This window comes from Plectrocnemia conspersa, unplaced genomic scaffold (genome assembly GCF_051122295.1).
Source record: "Plectrocnemia conspersa isolate PC_06_02 unplaced genomic scaffold, ASM5112229v1 ptg000009l, whole genome shotgun sequence".
NCBI lineage: Eukaryota > Metazoa > Arthropoda > Insecta > Trichoptera > Polycentropodidae > Plectrocnemia > Plectrocnemia conspersa.
The window spans coordinates 3,079,855-3,099,647 of NW_028277173.1; the positions used below are offsets into that span (position 1 = coordinate 3,079,855).

Genomic DNA, 19,793 nt, shown 5'->3' on the forward strand with positions numbered 1-19,793 from the left:
TGGCGGCCTTCTTGTTTACAAACACGGCCTTCTTCCGCATGAGGCGCTCGATTCTGTTTTTTTTTAATGTGAGGAAATCGCATGGAATATCTCGATTCTGATATTCGAGCTTAGGAAAAACGTTTCGGAAGGAAGGACGAGGGCCTCGCTCTCCGGGAAGAGCGGCAACCGGGCGCTGACCCCGCACGGGGTGGGGAGCGCCGTTCGCCTGCGAAACGTCGCAAGCGCCGCATTCGGCGAACCGAAGTCCGCCCAGCGAGACGGCGAGTGACGCGTAAAAAACGAACAGTGCGAGTGATCGCGCGCTCGATTCTCGACGCCGGTGTCGTTCGATCGTTCGGCGCGTCGCGAATAGTGAAAGTGTCGAAAAGTTTCCGACCCTTTGAATTTTACGTGCGAATCCGCTCCGGAAAAGCTCGAGAGGCGGCCGCCGGTCGGAGAGGCGGTTTCGGCGCGCTCTCGTCGGCGGGGAGATAGGCGGCGCCCGGGTCGGAGGCGGGGCCTTCGCGCGCCCGCGCGGGCTCAGTCGCGCTGCTGCGGCGCTCGGCAGACGTGGTCTGCGCGAGCTCGTGCCGCGGGCTTCGCAGAGCTGCCGGCCGGCGCCGCCGCCGCCGTAACTGCGAGCGCGCCCCTGCCGTCGCCGCCGCCCAAGCGGCGGTCGCGCGAACACGGCGCGGCGCGGGCGCGTCGCTCCCGGAGCGATGCGGGCGTGAAGAAGCGCGCGGGGCGGGCGAAGGGGCCTCGCATGGCCCGCAAGAAAGCGTCGCCCGCTCCCGTCCCTTCTCTGCGCCCCATCTTCGTCTGGGTCCGACAGCAGGAATCCGACATCGGAGAAGTTCACTGCGAGGACTACGACGATCACAATCGCCTCAGATTCATGCGCACGCCACTGGGCTGGAAAGTTCTGCCGTGCACCCCGTGCTTCAGAGCGCTGAGTCTACCCTTGCTCAACGAGGAGGCTCGGGCGGAGCGCCGGAAGCGTCGAAAACGTCGCCGGAAGGAACGAGCGAAATTGGCCGCGAGGATCGCGGCACTGCTGGAGGCTACGTCGTCTCCTTTCGCCTTTGACGCCTACGCTAACGCTGAAGCCGACGCCGACGACAACCCTGACGTCGACGACAACCCTGACGCCGACGTCAACCTCGACACCGACGTCAACCCCGACGCCGACGTAAACCTCGACACCGACGTCAACCCCGACGCCGACGTCAACCTCGACACCGACGTCAACCCCGAAGCCGAGGTCAACACCGAAGCCCACGTCAACACCGAGGCCGACGTCAGCACTGAAGCCGAAGTCAACACCGAAGCAGACGTCAACTCCGAAGCAGACGTCAACTCCGAAGCAGACGTCAACCCCGAAGCTGACGTCAACCCTGACGCCGACCTCAACCCTATCGCCGACATCAACCCTGACGCCGACGTCGACGCCTGGAACGTTCCTGACATCGAAGCTACCATCCCGTCGCACACTATCCGTATCCCGCCGCGCGAAGAGGAAGCGCCTCAGGTCCCATCGGCGCTCCAGAGTCTCCTGGCGGTCGCCGAACTCGAGTTCGAGCGCGGCACCGAGGAAGGACCGCCGCCGGAGTTCGACGTCGACGAAGCTTTCGTCGCCAGCGCCTCCGCCGAGGGCCTGTTCGACGACTCCGGCGCGATCGACGCTGACGAGCTGCTCGAGTCGCTCGTCGAGAAGGGCTGCGAAGACCACGCCGTTACCGAGGCGACGTTTCGGCCGGAACGAAACGTCGGCGAAAACCACGACGAAAAGATCGCCGACGACGACGCTCCCGCTTGTGACGCGGGTCACAGGCTAGAGCGCTCCCTGGGCTCGCCGGGCCGAGTCGACGACTTGGCGGCGGCGACGAGCGGACTGCTGCGTTTGAGCGGGGGTCCGACGGAGCTCTCCGCGGAGAGCGCCGTCGTCCAGACGATCGTCTCGGAGATCGACGTCTGCGACCGAGGCGCGGCGGCTTCGGAGGAGGTCTACGAGACCGGCACAATCGTCTCGGAGGAAGTTTTCGAGCAAGAGCTACTCGGCCAGCAGGACGAACCTTTCGACGGCGAATACGACGAGGAAGTCATGCTGGAATCGGAACAGACGGAAGACATCGCGCCGACTGACCTGAGCCTGAAAACACTCACCGTCGTAGTCGACGAGATGCCGAAAGACCTGAGCTGTCGGCGAAGACCCGCGACACCGTCGCCGAAGCGCGTTCAGACGCCGCGACCGCCATCGCGCGGCTCGGATGCGGCGCAATCCCCGCAACCTAGCGGAATCCCCGCGTTGCCTTCGTCCCCAGATCTCCTAGTCCCCGAGGCGCCGTCGCCGAGGATTCGCTTGCCGATCGCGTCCGAGCACCAGAGCGAACCGCTCGACCTGGGAAAGAGCAGAAAGTCGGCGAGTCCGACGGTGAGCAGCTGCTCCGAAGACGCCAGAAGAGCGCGGAAAGAGTACGACCCGCCAGATAAGAACCAGCCCAAAGCGTCTTCGGGGATAAAAGAAGAGGAAAGCTTGACCAACGTGACGGAGGTGCTGCCCGATCCTCTGACACAGTTTCACAACCTGATCAACGGATCGGCGATCGAGGTACCCGATCCGCTCGTCGTGCCCGTGGGGAAGCTCTACGCAGTCGTGGGAGCGCCGTCATATGAGATTCCCAAGCTACTGAAAGAGAGGCCGGACCTGCTTCCGTCTAAAATCAGCAAAGACAGAGCCACTTTGGAAAATCCCGATCTCGTCGTCATCAAGCTGAAGGACCTCGAGGTCGCCATCAGAAAAGTGGCACTGGCCAAGACACAAGCGCAGGCGAAGGCGAACGAGGATAGGAAGCGCCGGAGGAGCGCACGATCGCCTTCGCCGACTCCCGAAGAATTCGCAAGAATGGTGCTCGCTCCTCGCGCGCCTCCCACAGCGACGCCTCCGACGATCTCGGCTTCGACGACTCCGGCGAGGACGACGCCACTCGGAATTTCACCGCGCGTGAACCCAAACTTGATTCCGACCCCAAATCCGCCCTTGAACTTCGCGGAACCTGAACCGACGCAGCCAATTTGGCCTTCGCAGCATTTCCCGATTGATCTAATGAACGCGCTTTTCTCCGGATATCCCGCGGGCGCGGATCTTACGCAGATTTTTGCGATGCAGTCGAGATACGAAACCGCGAGTCGCATGGCTATGTGGCACATGCAAGAGACTCCGCAGAGAGTCGAGGCTCAAAGGAAGACGCCCGAGGCGCAGCATTCGTTCAAACACTCGAGAGGACACTCGGCCGCGAGGACGAGCCCGATAGCTCGCGGGTACCACCAGCAAACGAACACCAGAACCGCAGTGACCCCCTACCGCTGGGCCGGATACCCCGGAGGCGTCCCACCGCAACCGGAGTGCCTCCCCGGATCTTCCCGATCAGCTCGATACCAGCGCCGGTCCCCGCAGTCGCCGTACCTTATGGGCGAAGAGTGTCTCGGAGCTCCAAAGCCACCGAGCGGACCGCGAGCCTGCCCGGCGCCCGGCGGCTCCCGCGTCGCCGCCCCGCTGGATTATAGACCCAGGATAACGGTCAAGCCTCTCGAGAACCTGTGCGAGCCTTCAACGCTAGGAGTCGCGGGCCCGGTCCCCGGCCCCGCGCTTCGAGCGATCGAACCCGAAATCGGAAGCTCGACTCACCTCATCGACGACATAATAGGACACGACGGACAGCAGTATCTATGGTCTCCGATGGTCACTAGGTGAGTTTTCTTCTATTTATCGGTTCAATTCGTAACGCATACGAGCGAGCGGCGCGCCCGCTTGCATAATATCTCATCCGACCGGTCGTGATATATTGTATCGGCGCACATGCTAATGGCTTGCGTCTGGGTCGAAGCGAGTTTCCCGCGAAAACAAGCGCGCGCATTCTCATTTAATTTCCGCGCGAAAACGTAAAACTCTATTTATGTATAAATAGGTAGCAAAAAAAATTTAAATGCGAACTTTATCATAATGATATAAATATGTGCGCCTATTGCTCATTCCCCAACCCCAAGCTCACGCAGACATCAGTAAAGAATATCAATAATCATCGTCAATTTATATATAACCAGCACGATAGACCAGTGGTATAAATCGGTAACTAATACCTATAAAAAATGGATTTAAACATCATTTTTTTCCTTTCTAGAAAATCGGAATTAGTAATTACTGATTTTCAGACTTATATCAGTCTGATGTCTCACTACTTATTTCATAGTTGTTGATTGCGTTTACCCCGTTGTTACTCATTGGGCTAACGCCTGTCTTGTTGCAACGGAATACTCACACATGAATCAACACGTCACTATTCTCATCACAAAATAATGGTGCTGAGGTGCTTTTTGTAGGTAATAAATAATATGCAGAAGCGTGGGGTTGATATATGGGCATCCATAGGAAGTTTGATTTTGATTAGTTTTTAAATTTTGCAAAAATTTTCAATTTTATTTCAGAATTAAAAATAACTAATAAATAAATCATAGAAATAGTTATTTACTATTCATAAATTGTAAAACAAAAAAATTTTATATCAAACAGAATATTGGTTTAATGGAAAATATCGAAAAATATTGCACTGCGCAACCTAATATCCTTCTATTGTTTCTTTAAGTAAATATCAATTTATATATTATTGAGTAAAGCGAGAAAAATGTGTTTTTTAATGAGAACATTATTTACAAAAAATAGACAATATTTATTCCGAAAGATAATCTTCATTGTTATTTATTATATTTTGCCACAATTGAAGTAATTTTTGTATGTCTCTTGTAAAATTCTTGCGGTTTTGATTTAACATCAACTGTTAAATTGAAATTTTCTTTTTGAAGCGAATGTTCCATAGACCGTATAAATGATAATCCGACGGTGCTATGTCAGTAGAATAAGTCAGATGTGATTTCAGTTTTAGATTCAATTCCTCTATTTTATCCTGTGATTAGGATTATTAGAACTGATCGTTTTTTTAATAATTCTTCCATTAATTTCTTCAATTGAGTACAATAAAGTTCGGCTGTGATGGTCTGACTAGGTTTTAATAATTCATAATGAACACCCAAAATAAAATATTCCACCATTTCAAAACTAGATCAGACTAGACTATTTATACACAACGTCTAAAAAAAAGTTAAATGTCGATACGATTAAAACTACTGCAGTAGTAATCTAACCAAAACACTAATTGAGAATAAAGCACTTGGTTTTAGTATTAGTATACATATAAGCAATCCAGTTTTATTTTTGCTGACAGTAACAATGTTTTAATATATTTATTATACGAGTATAACACATTTAATCATAAAAAGTGTATTTAACAGATGATATATTGTTCCATGGAATCTTGAATTCAAAATGGTATGATTACTGAAAAACTTGACTGTCAATTAAAATTAAGATTTTTCTAATAATAGCATAGGTGTATGTATGTTATATTTTACAAATAGTATTTTATTTAATCTGTAAACCATGTACATATGATACCATCATGCTTCATAGCTAAAAGTGTCAAGTACCGAGGCTTTTACTTTAATTAAATCGAACCACGTTGCTTAATTAGCGTCTCTAGTGCACCAATTAAGGAAATCGTGAGCGAAATGGAGACTACCGTGAAGAAATGTGAATTGTAGATCCATTCTAGATTGCACTCTAAGGCCTCGATTATTTAAATACATAAAATAGTCTGTGCATATCTCGTTTTCATTAACCAGCCCACAACTCATGTGTCAACAATATGTTATCCTCCGAGAAAAAGTAGTATCGTGAATCTTGAAAAAATAAAATATATTTCAAAAAATCCAAATTTTGCTTTGGTAGTTATTAATATAAGCATGAAAGAAGAATATCTGCTATTTAAAACTTTTTGAAAACTAAATATTTTTTTTTTAGTGTTTTGCTTTTATTGTAATATAAATATTTTTTAATAGTTTCTCGTTAATAAAAAATCTTTCAAATATAAATTATCACATTACAGACCTTTGTTGCATTCATGCGATATTTAAAAAAAAAATATCGTTAAGAGCCGTTGACTCACTTATGCGTCATTTGTAATTTAGGTGCCATTTGCTACGTACGAAACATTTTGTACGAAGTATAGATTATCAGCAACAAAAAGTGTTATAAACTAATGTCTTATATCTCTAAATGATATTATAAGCAGATGCAAAATGGCGTAGATTTTCTCGTTCCCCGTTCTTTATTTATAACAGTTATATCTCGCTCAGACAAAAGGCGCATCTTTTTTTAGCTAATGGATAATTTACTGATAGCGAATAAAAATTATGATTCTGTTCCGAATTTTTCCGAAAATGAGTTTTACTATTTAAATTATTGTTAAATATAGTGTATTGTTTTTTTACTATAAAATACTATATTTTAATTGATTTATAGACTATACTTTTTAAATTTAAAAATGCAAATGCGCAAAATTGAGCTTTATGTAAATTTAACCCTTTTATTGCCAGGCGATTTTAGTTGTATTTTTATACATTTTTGTAATTCCCACTTTTTTGTGGATTATATCTATATTTAACAAATATAAAACAATAATAAATCATTTATGAAAAAATGAAAATAAAAAATAAATAAATATATTTTATACATCTGTTATAATCTATTATAAACAGTGCTAAAAATGTATTGAAAAAAATGCAATTCTGAAATTAAAAAGGTTAATATATAACTGCAACTTTCTTTGGGAGCCAAATAAATTTATTACTATATGGGTATGATATTCTTTCTATAGATGTGTTTAACATTTAGTTCTATAGATTATCGAAAATGACCTTAGGATGAGAAAATATGTTGTTCTGTTTCATGAATCGATTAAAAAATTAGGTCATTGAATATTATCTTAATGAATGCATATGATAAAGTTATGTCATAATATTGCTTAGTTATTTCTGAATGATTAATCTGCCTTAAAATAAATAAAATAATAATTCCAATATAAAACATTATAATAAAATTGTTAAACCTCTAAAAACTGATGAAAAACCTAATGCTTTACGTGTTATTAAAAATCAGCACAACCGTCAATTTTTATTATGTTTCTGTATGTCTCTTTTAAAAAAAAGTATTTATACATTTTTTTTGCCGATCAGATTTAAATCAATACGCGGCACCACTAGTATATAGTTATATAAAAATAACTACACATTAGTTTTTATAGAATACACTTAAAATTTGTATACATGTATAGTGAAATTACAGCTTCTAGAAAATGGCAAGAATCACAAAAGAATATGTCTATTGTTGCTTTGTATTATACATCGAATCAGTTGGCAACGTCGGTTCATTTATAACGGCAACGTAGCATCCTTTAGCCGGAAGAGGGGTGCGGGAGGGCCGGATCCTTCGTGCTTTACTGACGCTTCTCTCGATTCTTGCGCTATCTCTCAGCTGAGAAGAGCAACTTGACTCTAGGGCTTTCGTCCACTAGTCTTAAATATCTCGACTGGTTGTATCCTTTATTTCATCTAGTAATAAAAACTTTGAAAATCCCTAAAATTGGCATACCAATGAATTATCAACGTCACATTATTTATATTAATTCATGAATCAACAATATATTTATTGATTTTTTAAAAATTGCTGATTTAATTGAATATAACCATGCGGCCATTTGACCGCGTAGCGCAAAATTTGCTTTCGTGCTCTAACTTTTTAATACACTGCTTAAAGAAAACGCGACACTTATTCAAAAAAATAAATCGTTGCACAGATCGTTTGTACAGAAACGTTTTGAATATAGTAGTATGTTATTTAAACTCAACATTTTGTCTTAATAGAATCATAGGTTTATTTGGCGTGCAGCGCTAAAATTGTATACATTTTACTTTAAAAATGTTATGGCAGGTATAATCTGACTGAAACTGAAAATAAAACATATAGTAATTTTTAAATATATGATTGATAATTTGGGATTTAACTCATAAAAAGCCGCGCAGGGCAAATTTCTTTAAAAAGATGTGGCAAAAACGCGATTTTCCTTTGAACGCACATTGCAAGAAAATGAGATATTTTTACTGCTCAGCTCTTATTTTGAATAAATATTTTCCTAACAAGTTTCTATTCTACTCTTTTTATCTATTTATGTCGGATTTAACGGTTTTGATGACATGTTAACTACTGTAGTTTTAATAATATTAACATGAAACTCAATCTAAAAATAGGTTGACTTGTAAATATCTCAGTTGATATCATTATTTAACATTTAAGGACGGAATAGCGTAGTCCGTAACGTCTCAGACTAGTTACTCTAAAGTTGCGGGCTCGAGCCCCGGCAGCAACACTCGAATTTTATTTATTTTATTTTTCGAACTATTGATTAAAAATTGTATTGCATATATTCATAATTAATAATATAGTCAGCAAGTCTGATTTATTTACTCAGTACAGATTTGCCCGTTGTAGCGCATTGAGCTTACGCCTGTCATGTTACAACGGAAGATTTAATAAAAATTAATAAATAAATAAATTAGTCAGCCTAATCCGCCATCTTGTTTAAAAATTGATACTAATAGAAAAATGTTTAGAGTCGTTAACATAATAAAAAATAAATTCAAATGTCATTTATCTAGAATTTCATGAATTTTAAAATCACGGTAATTTTCGTAGTTTTAATTATATCGACATAAACTTTCCTTAAAATATATCTTGTTGAGTTCCTTAGATAACCTGATCCGCCATATTGTTTAAAAATGACTACTAATAGAAAAAAGTAGAGATAAAAAATGTTTTAAAATTAATGTTTTTTTTTCTTAATATTTTTACCATCTTTGTGAGATTTCATGAATTGAGAATACGATAACTTTCGTAGTTTTATTTATATCGACATAAACTTGTCTTAAAATATATTTAGCTAGCCTGATCCGCCATCTTGTTTAAAAATGGCGACTAATTAAAAAAATTTAAAATTCATAGCTTTGTTAAAAAATCTAGAAGAAAAATAAAATTAAATCTAAATTTAAAAAATCAAATAGTTACACAAAAATCTGAAAAAAATAGTTTTATTAAAAAAATATTAAAAATTTTTTTTAATTATTTCAAATCGCTTATAATAAAACCATAAAAAAACTTTTTTTACACTTCTTTTCACACAAATGTATCTAATTATTGTTTTGTTTTTAAAATAAATGTAAAATTGCTAGTTATTATATAATATATATTTAATTTATAAACCGGTGTTTTAATTTAAAAATATATTACACGCAAATTTTACTAAAGAAGTTCAATATAATTCATTAAACAATGAAAATGTAGAACAAGCCATACAATTTTTTTATGTGATAAATTGCTATTTTATTTTAATGCTTTGCTTAAATAAGTTGCTATTTCACTTCAATAAAATATAAAGACATAACTCACTAGAAACAATCCCAGGTTTATTTAACCGCTCAGCATGAAATTTTTACATATTTTACTACATACCTGAAGTTCATATCATACGCAGTGCAATATTTAGATATTTTACTTATAAACTATTATTTAATTCTAAAAGTGTGATACTTTTAGATATTCAACTGATAAATTGTAGTTCTATTTAACCCTTTAGTTGCCGAAATCCTAATAAATAATGTTTTTTTTATATGTAATTCATCGGTATTAAGGACTAGGCAAACAAAGGGTTAAGATAGTTTTGAGGTGCTTTTAACAACGCAGCCCAAGTTATTTCACAAAAAAAAAAAAAAAACATAAAAAGAGCAAAAGTTATTTTGCTGATGAACTACAATTTTATTTTATTATGTCGGCTTAGTTTGGCCGCGCAGTGCAAACTTTTATTTTAAAATGCTCATTTTCAATATTTTTGCTATAATATCTGGCGGATAACTTTCAATTGTGATGAAAATAAAAAACTTTACAGATCAGCGTTTCCCAACTGGGGTACCAAGAGGTAAAATGAGGGATTCCGTACAAGAATAAAATAAAACTACATTAGCTACACGCGGTTAATGAGATAGTTTTTTATTTTTAAACTGTTTCTTCTGTTGACTTGATCTCGATAGTCCGTGTCAAATTAGTGGCGCTGAGATGCAAGATGCAACATACAAAGTGCTTTTTCGGAGGGTATGCGCACAAAATATAAAACGGATCCATGTCAAAATTTTATTGGGAAACGCTACTGTATATGTTTTGAGTGTTTAACTTTTTACGATAATTAATACTAAAACTTTTTTTTTGAAAAAAATGGTTTTAGATTGTTTATCATATTTATGTTTGTTTTTGTGAGTTCAGTGCACCGACGGACACGGCTTCTACTAACGTGTCTCAACCCAACCCCATGGACGTGGAACCCATGGAGACCTTGGATTTGACGATTCCTGAGAACAATTCGACAGAAAACAAGGACGCCTTAACTGTCCCAAATCTGTGCGAAGTTCTGCGTGACCCGTTGACGCAGTTTAGAAATTTGGTGAACGGCTCAGCGATCACTGTTCCGGATCCAATTCTAATCCCTCGTCATCAAATCGTCGAAGTCTTGGGAGCGCCGTCGGTTGAGATCCCCAAACTGCTGGGGAAAAAGTTCAAAACGGACGATCCGCAAATTTTATATTTAAAACATGAGGATATTGAAAATTATCTGATGAAGTGCGGCAAGAACACGAGTGACGCAGGCTAATCTAAAGGTTGGTTTTGCGTTTTTTAAGGGTTTTTACTTTGGGTCATTGAAAGTATAACTGCATGTATAATATTATACAATTCGAACTTCTTCATTAGAAAAAATCAATTATGGTAAAAAAAATGCTTTGCTATAACTGTACCTATGATATGGATATAAGGAGAGAGAGCGTCTCCGTTATGATGTTGCTTTATACAAGTGATATCCCTGATAATAAAAATTGGAGAGCATGTTAAATATTTTCTTTAGCTGTTTGAGTAATTGGATGGGGGCATTCCGGACCTTCACACAATCGACATTGACCCCATTCAAAATATTGCATAATACATTATACGTTCACGGTAACAGCACCCTAATTGGTTCTTTGCATGCATGGATCAAAAGTGTGAAACGTATTGTGTGTACCAAAATTATTTACAAATGTGTTAATACAATGAAAAAATGACATTCATAAAAACCTAATATATTATATAAATGTTTTTAAAATACTAACAAAATATTGATGCAATCAACTAAGTGCGAAATTGAGAAATCGATGTCACAATTCCACTGGGTACTATTTATAAAGTATACTAACTCAAAATGCTATTGTTTTGAAAACTTTTAATGCTAAAAAAAATATTAAAACACGAGTATATTACAAAAAAGCTCTCTCTCTCTCTCTTTCCCAAAAAAAAAAACTATATTAGGGGTGTATTAAATATGTTAAAATATATTTAACGTGTTATTTATTTGAGTATGAATTGATGTTTTGATATTTATTTATATTATGTGTATCATTAATGTTTCACGAGATATTGTGTTTTATTATTTTTATAACATTAATTGTTCAAGATATGTAAAGCATTTCTGACCGTTTTTTTTTTTATATAATGACAAACTTTATAATCTGAATTTTCGTATTGGGTCTTTCATGACTGAAAAACACTATGCAAAGATATTCAAATGTAAAATTAAATGTTTCACGAGATATCAGCAATGTTATTTGCTAGAATTTTTTATGCAAAAACTGAATCTTCTTAGCCTTGATGTCTTTGACAATGACTTAATAACAGTATGCAACAATATTTTCACCCAAAACATTTTTATTTTGATAATTTTCTTCATGTAAACGCTAAATTTTCATAATCTGAATATGATTATTTGTTTGTTAATAGTATGCAACAATATTTTACTAAAAGATACGATAATGTATAATTTATATTTCGCGAGATATTAGCAATATTATTTCTTTAACTTTTATAGAAACACTGCATTTTTATAATCTGATTATAATTATCAAGTCATTGGCAATTATTTAATAACAGAATGCAAATATATTTTTAGCAAAAATATAAGAAAATGTTTCGCGTGATTTCTTTAAAGTTTATTTTTATTTTGCGATATGCATGTCTGGATGATCAAAAATGACATTTTTTGCCACAAAGAAAATATATCTTATTTTAGCTGCATCTTTAGTTTTCTTTATATATTTCAATATCAGCAATTTATTTTTTACCAATTTTTAGTGATAAAATACTCAAAAGTAATTAATTTTTATACTTTATAAATGATGTTAAATTTTTTTTTTAATATTGAAGAAATAAAAGATAATATACAAAATCATATTTTTAGCTATTGCTTAACTATTAACATTTTTATAATTATATTAAAATCGGAGTATAACTTATTAGTGTGGCAAAAAATGCAACTTGACAAAAAATAATAATTATTCAATACTGATATTGTCCCTTTTAAAGTTTCTTTCATTACTTAAAACATTTTTGTAATGGACAATTTTTCAATGTCTTTCTTATCTCTGAGAACAAAAACATGATGCATACCCGGTGTATCAAAAAATAACAAATTTGACCTGTGCGTTATCGTGGTGTAAAATCCAAGAATTAATAGCCCACAATTTTGATAGTTTTTTTTCGAATTGCATCACACAAACAGCGTAAAACTGCAAGAAAATACTTCTCACTTATTTCAAAACCTTGTGTTGTAATAAGAAGAACCTTTACATTCGACTGAACTTGTCATACTTTTTCTGATTTTGGCTTTTCATTACGCTTTTATTAAAATACCCGTATGAGGCGTTGAATCCTAAATTTCAACACAGAATTTCAGTTAAAGTTATTTGAATGAATTGTAGCAACTATATAGTACTAATATTTTTCATTTTGATCAAAATTTTTGTACCCTCATTTTCAAAATAAAAATATCACAGAGCGTGATAAATTGCGTCGTCAATATTTGACTATTAAACACAAACTAAGCATCAAATATGACACTTCGTATGTAGCTATGCTAAAAAAACATCAAATAAACCAGTTTCACAATTAATTTTTGCTTCATAAATACAAAATTAATAATTTTGTTAAAAAATATAGGATCCTATGCTACTATCACAAAAGTAAGTAGCCTATCTCCTCGTGACTGGTGACCTTTTACCATAAATTTTAATCAATAGTAGACTGCATACCGTGCTACGCTTCCGTTGATTTTTCGCCATCTCCGAATCACGACTCTTGTATACCATTATGTCATTGAGATTGTTGACCTCCTGACGTGCGGCCTTGGATGCGTTCGTCGATTTTTTTGTCCAACAGTTTCGTACGGCCATGCTCTGACGAATGAAGGTCGGATTCGGTCATAGCATAGCAGAAGGAGAGAGTGAACCTTGCTTTTCTCCCACCGCACACTCACCGCTAGACTGTCGAAACTTTTACCATTTGGAAGCTCATCTGAAACCATCTCCTCTCGCTCTGCATACTATGGGAAATCAGTAGTGGGAGAGAGATGGAGAACGTCTGCTGTAGACGGATATCTCGCGATGGGTTTTGAGGGCGACGAACTCGCACTCTTCCCACCATGCCTTGCGACCTCGAGCGCCCTAGTCCCTTATGGATGGAATCTGTCACTTAAGCTCCTTAAAAACATCATAAGTATCCCATTTAAGTTGTAGAGTTAAAGTTATAATCAAACTATATGCTTCAAGTAGTTGGAGCTTTTATGCAAATACTTCATCAAAACTTTTAATGGCTGTCTGTTATCTCATGTTAAAAAATCAACGCACTTCAATGGTCTACGTCTTTAGAATAACTTTATGCGTAATTGCTTTCTCTTATATATTAATGAGCCTTTAAATTTTGATTTCGAGCCTACATTTTTATTAATTTCATAAGCATATATTTTCATACATATATTATATTTTATCATCTAATTTTACCGAAACGTTATGTCACGCCCTTTTTAATTAAATATATTTTACAAATGTCCAGGATCTTATCTTTGTGGCAAAAAGTGAAAAGTTGTGAGCAAAATAGATCACATAATTGTTGTTCGTAAATTAGACTTAATTTTCTTACAATTTTTTTTTAAACATTAGCATACACACTTTGAAACTTTATGTTACTGATATAAATCATAATAATACAGATAAATTTTAAAATAATTAAATATCCCAATTTGTGGCATTTATATTGAAATTGATGGTGACTCATTATGAACGAAACCATTGCGGTCGCCTCAAAATAATTCACATAATATATTCGGTTCATGAAACAATACTAATTGTATGAACTGTGTACGTAGGAAGACCTACACCATTTTCTGCCCGTTTTAAATAATTTTTAATGAATTAAATGTATGTCACCGATTTTATTTTAGTGTCTTACTACTTAGTAGTTTTTTACTGTGTGACCACGATTGATTTATGATAAATAAATTGAAACAAATACATAATTATTTGACTGCTTAAAAACTCGTGCACATGTGTGAACATACCCAACACCATTAAAATTGATTTGCTTTTTTTTTAATTTATGTAATGGTTTAATTTTAATATACGTAAATGTTGTAATTATATAATGAAAAAACGAGTGAATCGACTCATATATGGAATCACTATCATGTTTTTGCTGATTAAAATTATAGACAAGTTTGTATCAATATACAGATTTGTTACTATAGTTTAATTATTAGATTCAATACTTCGAAAATAAAAATAACAGAAAGCTTCACTTGCCAGAATAGAATAATTAAATTATATTTATACTTAAATATGTAATTTAATAATAAAAAATAACGATATCTCGTGAAATAATTAATGTTACTGAAAAAATAATATGTTTAAAAGTAACCTTATTAAAACAAACTGCTTATGAAGTTTGTTGTTGTATTTTATTATAACAGATGCATGAAATAATTATGTAATGATTTTATGCTAATGTACTGTTGCTTATGGGGGAAAATAATTACATTGAACTATTTATTATTATATTGCAATATCATTTCTTACGTACATTATATTCTACTAAACCTGACTAACATGACTAAAAAAACTGCTAAATAATTCTTATACCAGTCCATAAGTCGCTTTACCATAGAATTAAATAATTTTATTTATATACATACATGAATTTATTCTTTTAATATATAGATTTAAATGGCGAAGAGACTTATGGACTACCTTGTAACAAATAAATCTTTACTTGTTTCAAAACTTTCATGTGTTCTTCCAGTTATGTTTTAACAAGGCATCCGACATCAAGAGTAACATCACAACACTATTATATTTAAGGCTTATGGACATGATCGATGGAAAATGTAATGTTTCAATGTATGTACATTTTTATTCTTACTTCTTTACTTTCTTTATCTTTTGTTGTACAACGTGCGCGAGCGATCGAGAGCAGGGTTCGCGGGCATTTGCCAACTAAAAAAATATTCACCAACAAACATATTTTCTCCGCGATCTACACAACAGCAATTCGAATCGTTAAATTGCTGTTGCTATCTGTTTAATAATTAAAAATGCATATATTAAAAAATAATTAACAATATATGTAGAACATCAGTTTTATTTGAATTTCAAAACAATGACTTGCAAAATAATTACTGATTCACTTTACTAGGAATCATTTTGTCAATTTTGAAATAGTGAATTAAAAAATAATTGCTGAATGATATTGCATTTAATTACGAACTATAAAACGGAAATGCGCAATTTTGCGTTATAAAAAAAGTTTTAACAATGGCAGTCGTTAGATCGAATTGAAATAAACTTTTAATTGGTAGTAGAACTTGATGATGGTAATTTTAAGTGTTATTTATGTATATTTGATCTTACATCTGCGCTCGTTCTTGAAGCATTTTAATATCATATCTTTATAATCCGTTTATCCATATACCATCTTTATATAATACTTCGCGTGCAAAAGTAAATATTTAATATTCCACTCAAGAATAGGCTATTAAAGTTTATAAGTGTAGTAATAAACTGGGCTTTCACAGTATTTAAAAAAAAAATATATGAAAAATTAATTTTTATTTTATCGTCATTCAACAAAAATTAAATTTTACCTAACACAGTTGTGGAAGCTTTGGTTCGACGGTTGCGCCCAGTCATGAATTTTTCCAATACATAATTAATTTTAATGGCCTTTCGGTAAAAATATAAAAGTAACTTTGTTACAATGGCAGTTGAAAAAATAACACCACATAGCAACAGTGCGATTCTGTCGTTATGTATTGTTGATGATTTTTTGATTTTAAAATTTGACGAGTTCCGTTCGACGACCCGGTTGTTGTAGCTATATAGTGGCTATAAAATGGTGTCGGTACGTAACACTTGCAAAGAATGCAATTCCAGTAGTTGAAGTAGCGAGGGGAGATAATTGGGTCAGTGCTTGAAGAATGTCACAGATTTACAGAAGCGCTGCTTTAATTAAATAACGCGCCTTGTCTGTACAGATTTAATGATACAACTATATGCATATATGACTCATTATGTCATGCTCTAATGACTTGTTTTATTACTCTTAGTACTTCTGCATATCATTTCAATTATTAAAAATCATATGTCATGTAAGAGTGATTAATAGTCAAGTATCATAATATATTAGGCAATTGGTTATTCTTAATCTTATCAAAATAAAAATTTAGCTTTGATAAGTTTTTTATAGAATAAACTAAAATAAATATAGAAATGTGATAGGCGTGAATAACTTAACAAGTCAAAAATATACATTTTTAAGGTTTGTTATTTTGTTCAAAATACATTTATTTCTTTTGTGATCTGGAAGCATTCCATAAATTTAAGAATACATCTTGTACTTAATGGGAATGTTGGTTACACCAAGAAATGCAGAGAATATATCTCATGTCAATGCATCTGTTTTTCTGTTTGCTCAGGGATGTACATAAATCTGCAATTAATTTTTTTTTTTGATTCAAGATAATCAGTATTCTTTTCTTTCAATTAATTTTTGTTGTAGCAATGTTTCCAAAAAGAATTTTGAATAACCATTGCGACTCCTTTCAGTTGCCAGTTTTAAAGTTTCAGCGAAGGTTTAAGATATTCTAATTACAATTATTAATTCAAGCTTTAAGTGTGTTATAGCTTCGATGCGGGTGAAGATTATAATATCAATGTACTGACGGACCGCATGATACGGAATTAGGCACTCTGATTTCTCGAGTATTGAGAATTCCCGAAAAATGTTGATAAATAAAAATATGAATTACATGTGATTATAAAAATACAGTGTATTATTGTAGATATGTTATTAGTTTTACAGTATTTTTTTGCAAATTTTTAATCATGTAAATAATTTTATTCATAGTAATTATCACACATTATTCTTAAAATAACTTTTTTTTAAAGTACTTACTATCTAAAGTGCAATCGGCTTTCCTTTTTTATTTTTTGTTATGAAATATTCGGTAAAAAAAATTGATAAGCCCCCATACATTTTCTCAATCTGCCGATTTCCATACAGAGCGATTTCTTTTTATAAGAATATTAATTTATTTCTTCGAATATCCAGACAAAGATATGCCAGATTCAAGCAATTAATAAAATCGTAAATCATTTTTTGAAATTCTATACTTCCAACCTATACAAAAAAACTTTCAAAAAAGCATTTATAATATTAAATATCTGGCATGGACTCACCCTTTCTTATGCAGCAATTATAAAACGACACAAAATATTCATAGAAATTTAATTGTTTACAAAAAAAAGCTCTGTAAAGATTCTCAAAATTTTTTATGAAGCACTAATGGAGTAGTCTATGGAATATTGGCGCATATTGAAGCATATTTTGAAGCTGCTAAAATGTAATGTCGGCAATCCGTATATGCTCGATATGGAAGTCGCGATCGCTTCCGTTATTCTTGTGCGTCGCGGCCAGCGTTTGAGAACGCTCCTGTTGCACTATCCATATCCACTTATATATCTTCTAGATAAGCTCTTAAAACTTTTTCAACAAAATATCATCAATTAAGTAAGCTGACAAATTAAAGACACAACATTTTCGTACAGTAGTGTATAAAAAAAGAAATTTAAATTTTATGTGATTCATATTTTTTATCAACGAATCAAGTACGAATTTTACTGACAAGATTTTAATATCGATTTTACTTGTTTTTGCATAATTTTTATACATAACCTTACAAACTGCACAATTTTTTTAACTTTAGTCCTTCATAATATATTCGTAAGTTTGGTATACAAATACGAGGAATGACTTTTGTTACTCCTTATGACATTACTTTTGTTATACGGAGCATTTTTATATATCAATATGTACCGTTCTGTCCCTCAGAACACATATAATATCGATCTTGACCCGAGTCACAACTAGCCCGTAGAAAATATAACTATTTTTGTCGTTTACGTTTATCATTAAATCTATAAGTTTAAATTACCGAGACTTCATTAAAACATCAAACCTTCACTGAAAATAATAACAATAAATTAGTAGCATCTTCAAAAAGACCCGTCAATTTAAATCAGTACTTTTAAGTGCACTATAAAATAATAACTTTTTCGTGTAATCTGAATGAATATATTTCACGAAGATAATCAACTTGAAACATGAGATTTAGCTTTTGTATTCAGTCTATGAATACGAAGAATGTCTCCTTTTACATCTTATAACAGAATCTTTGTTATTCCCAGCACTGTTTATATATCAATATGTACCATATGGTCCCTCGGAATACATATAATATCGATCTTTACCCGAATCACAACTAGCCTGTAGAAAATATAACTAGTTTTGTCGTTTATGTTTATCAATAAATCTATAAGTTTAAATTACAGAGAGCTTAATAAAATATCAAACCTTCACCTAATGTTTTTGAACAGAATAGAACGCAATAAACGTATAATTTCAATGCATCTCGAGTTGTCAACTTATTCACGCCCACAATATTTTTATTAAAATGCTAGATTACTGCTATTGTTTTTAAACTCGTTAGAAATACATACAAAAAAAAGTATAGCTACAGCATCTGAATAACAGTATGTATATATTCTTTAAAAAAATATTGCCTATTCCAAGAACAGACTTCTTTATTCTCAGAATACGATTTATATACATACATACATGCAGAGATTATCTGTTTCTTTATCTGCCCGCTAGCCTTGACCGCCTGCTGAGCAAGATAAAAGAGACCAGCGCTTTTATTAATCCGCTCTGTGCTTATGTATGTATGTAGTGCATTTACGCATACATGATTCACCATAGATTGTATTTATAGCGTCGCAGTTCAAGGCCAGCTAATTCAGGCGAGAGCGCCAGGAATGGTTCTATGTACGGTGCGGGGATGTTGGGGCAACGTACTACCGTACGTCCTTCGCTCGCTTTTCGGGGGAGAGGGGTGAACTGCGGGGCGGGGAGGGACGGCACGAGGCTTATTGATTTCCTGGAGAAGAGTACGGAAGAGACGTGTTGTATGTATTATTCTGGGTGTGAATTTGAGAGATGGGTTGGATGGTGGCGAAATTTGAGCTGAAGATATGTGGAGTGATGATGACGTGTAAAGACCTCCCTATGTTCGCTTCGTTATCTTCGACCTACACCAATTATCATGACCATATTGACCACATATTTCACTCGTTTTCTTATACTTAACTATCCTTAACTTGTTAAAGTTCGGACTGATTTAGATCATTTAAGTTGAAGAGCTCTTAAAGTTCTGAAGTGAATGTGTTAGATAAAATCTCTAAGGAAATACATGTTGGTTGTTAGTGTTGTATTATTCGGTGAAACGGCCAATCACAAGTTGATGGTTTTAATGACGATTTAAAAAACCAATCCATATATGTTATGAACAGAGTAAATACTAGTACATGTTATCATTTTTATTATAACATAAATTCCTGTTCAATGTTAG

The 19,793-nt window shown here is 35.8% G+C and overlaps 1 protein-coding gene and 2 long non-coding RNA genes across 6 annotated transcripts in view; 2 read left to right on the forward strand and 1 right to left on the reverse strand.

Moving 5' to 3' along the window:
• Positions 1-524: 524 nt before the first annotated feature.
• The window catches only part of LOC148231558 (uncharacterized), an 85,880-nt gene continuing 66,611 nt past the window's right edge, over positions 525-19,793 (forward strand). For 2 of the 4 annotated variants that reach the window (XM_088193058.1, XM_088193059.1), the window contains exon 1: positions 525-3,729. In XM_088193058.1, the coding sequence (XP_088049184.1) occupies positions 746-3,729 (2,984 nt within the window). In that variant the 5' untranslated portion in view covers positions 525-745. Of the gene's footprint in view, positions 3,730-10,240; positions 10,633-15,130; positions 15,229-19,793 lie in introns of all 4 variants that reach the window. The other 2 variants (XR_015810782.1, XM_088193057.1) reach the window with 2 other exon arrangements.
• LOC148231559 (uncharacterized) lies at positions 3,827-8,960 on the forward strand. Its single transcript, XR_015810785.1, has 2 exons — positions 3,827-7,037; positions 7,741-8,960. It is a non-coding gene; the product is annotated as an uncharacterized LOC148231559 (long non-coding RNA).
• Positions 7,337-8,740, reverse strand: LOC148231560 (uncharacterized). Its single transcript, XR_015810783.1, has 2 exons — positions 8,684-8,740; positions 7,337-8,492 (listed from the first exon to the last, which is right to left on the reverse strand). It is a non-coding gene; the product is annotated as an uncharacterized LOC148231560 (long non-coding RNA).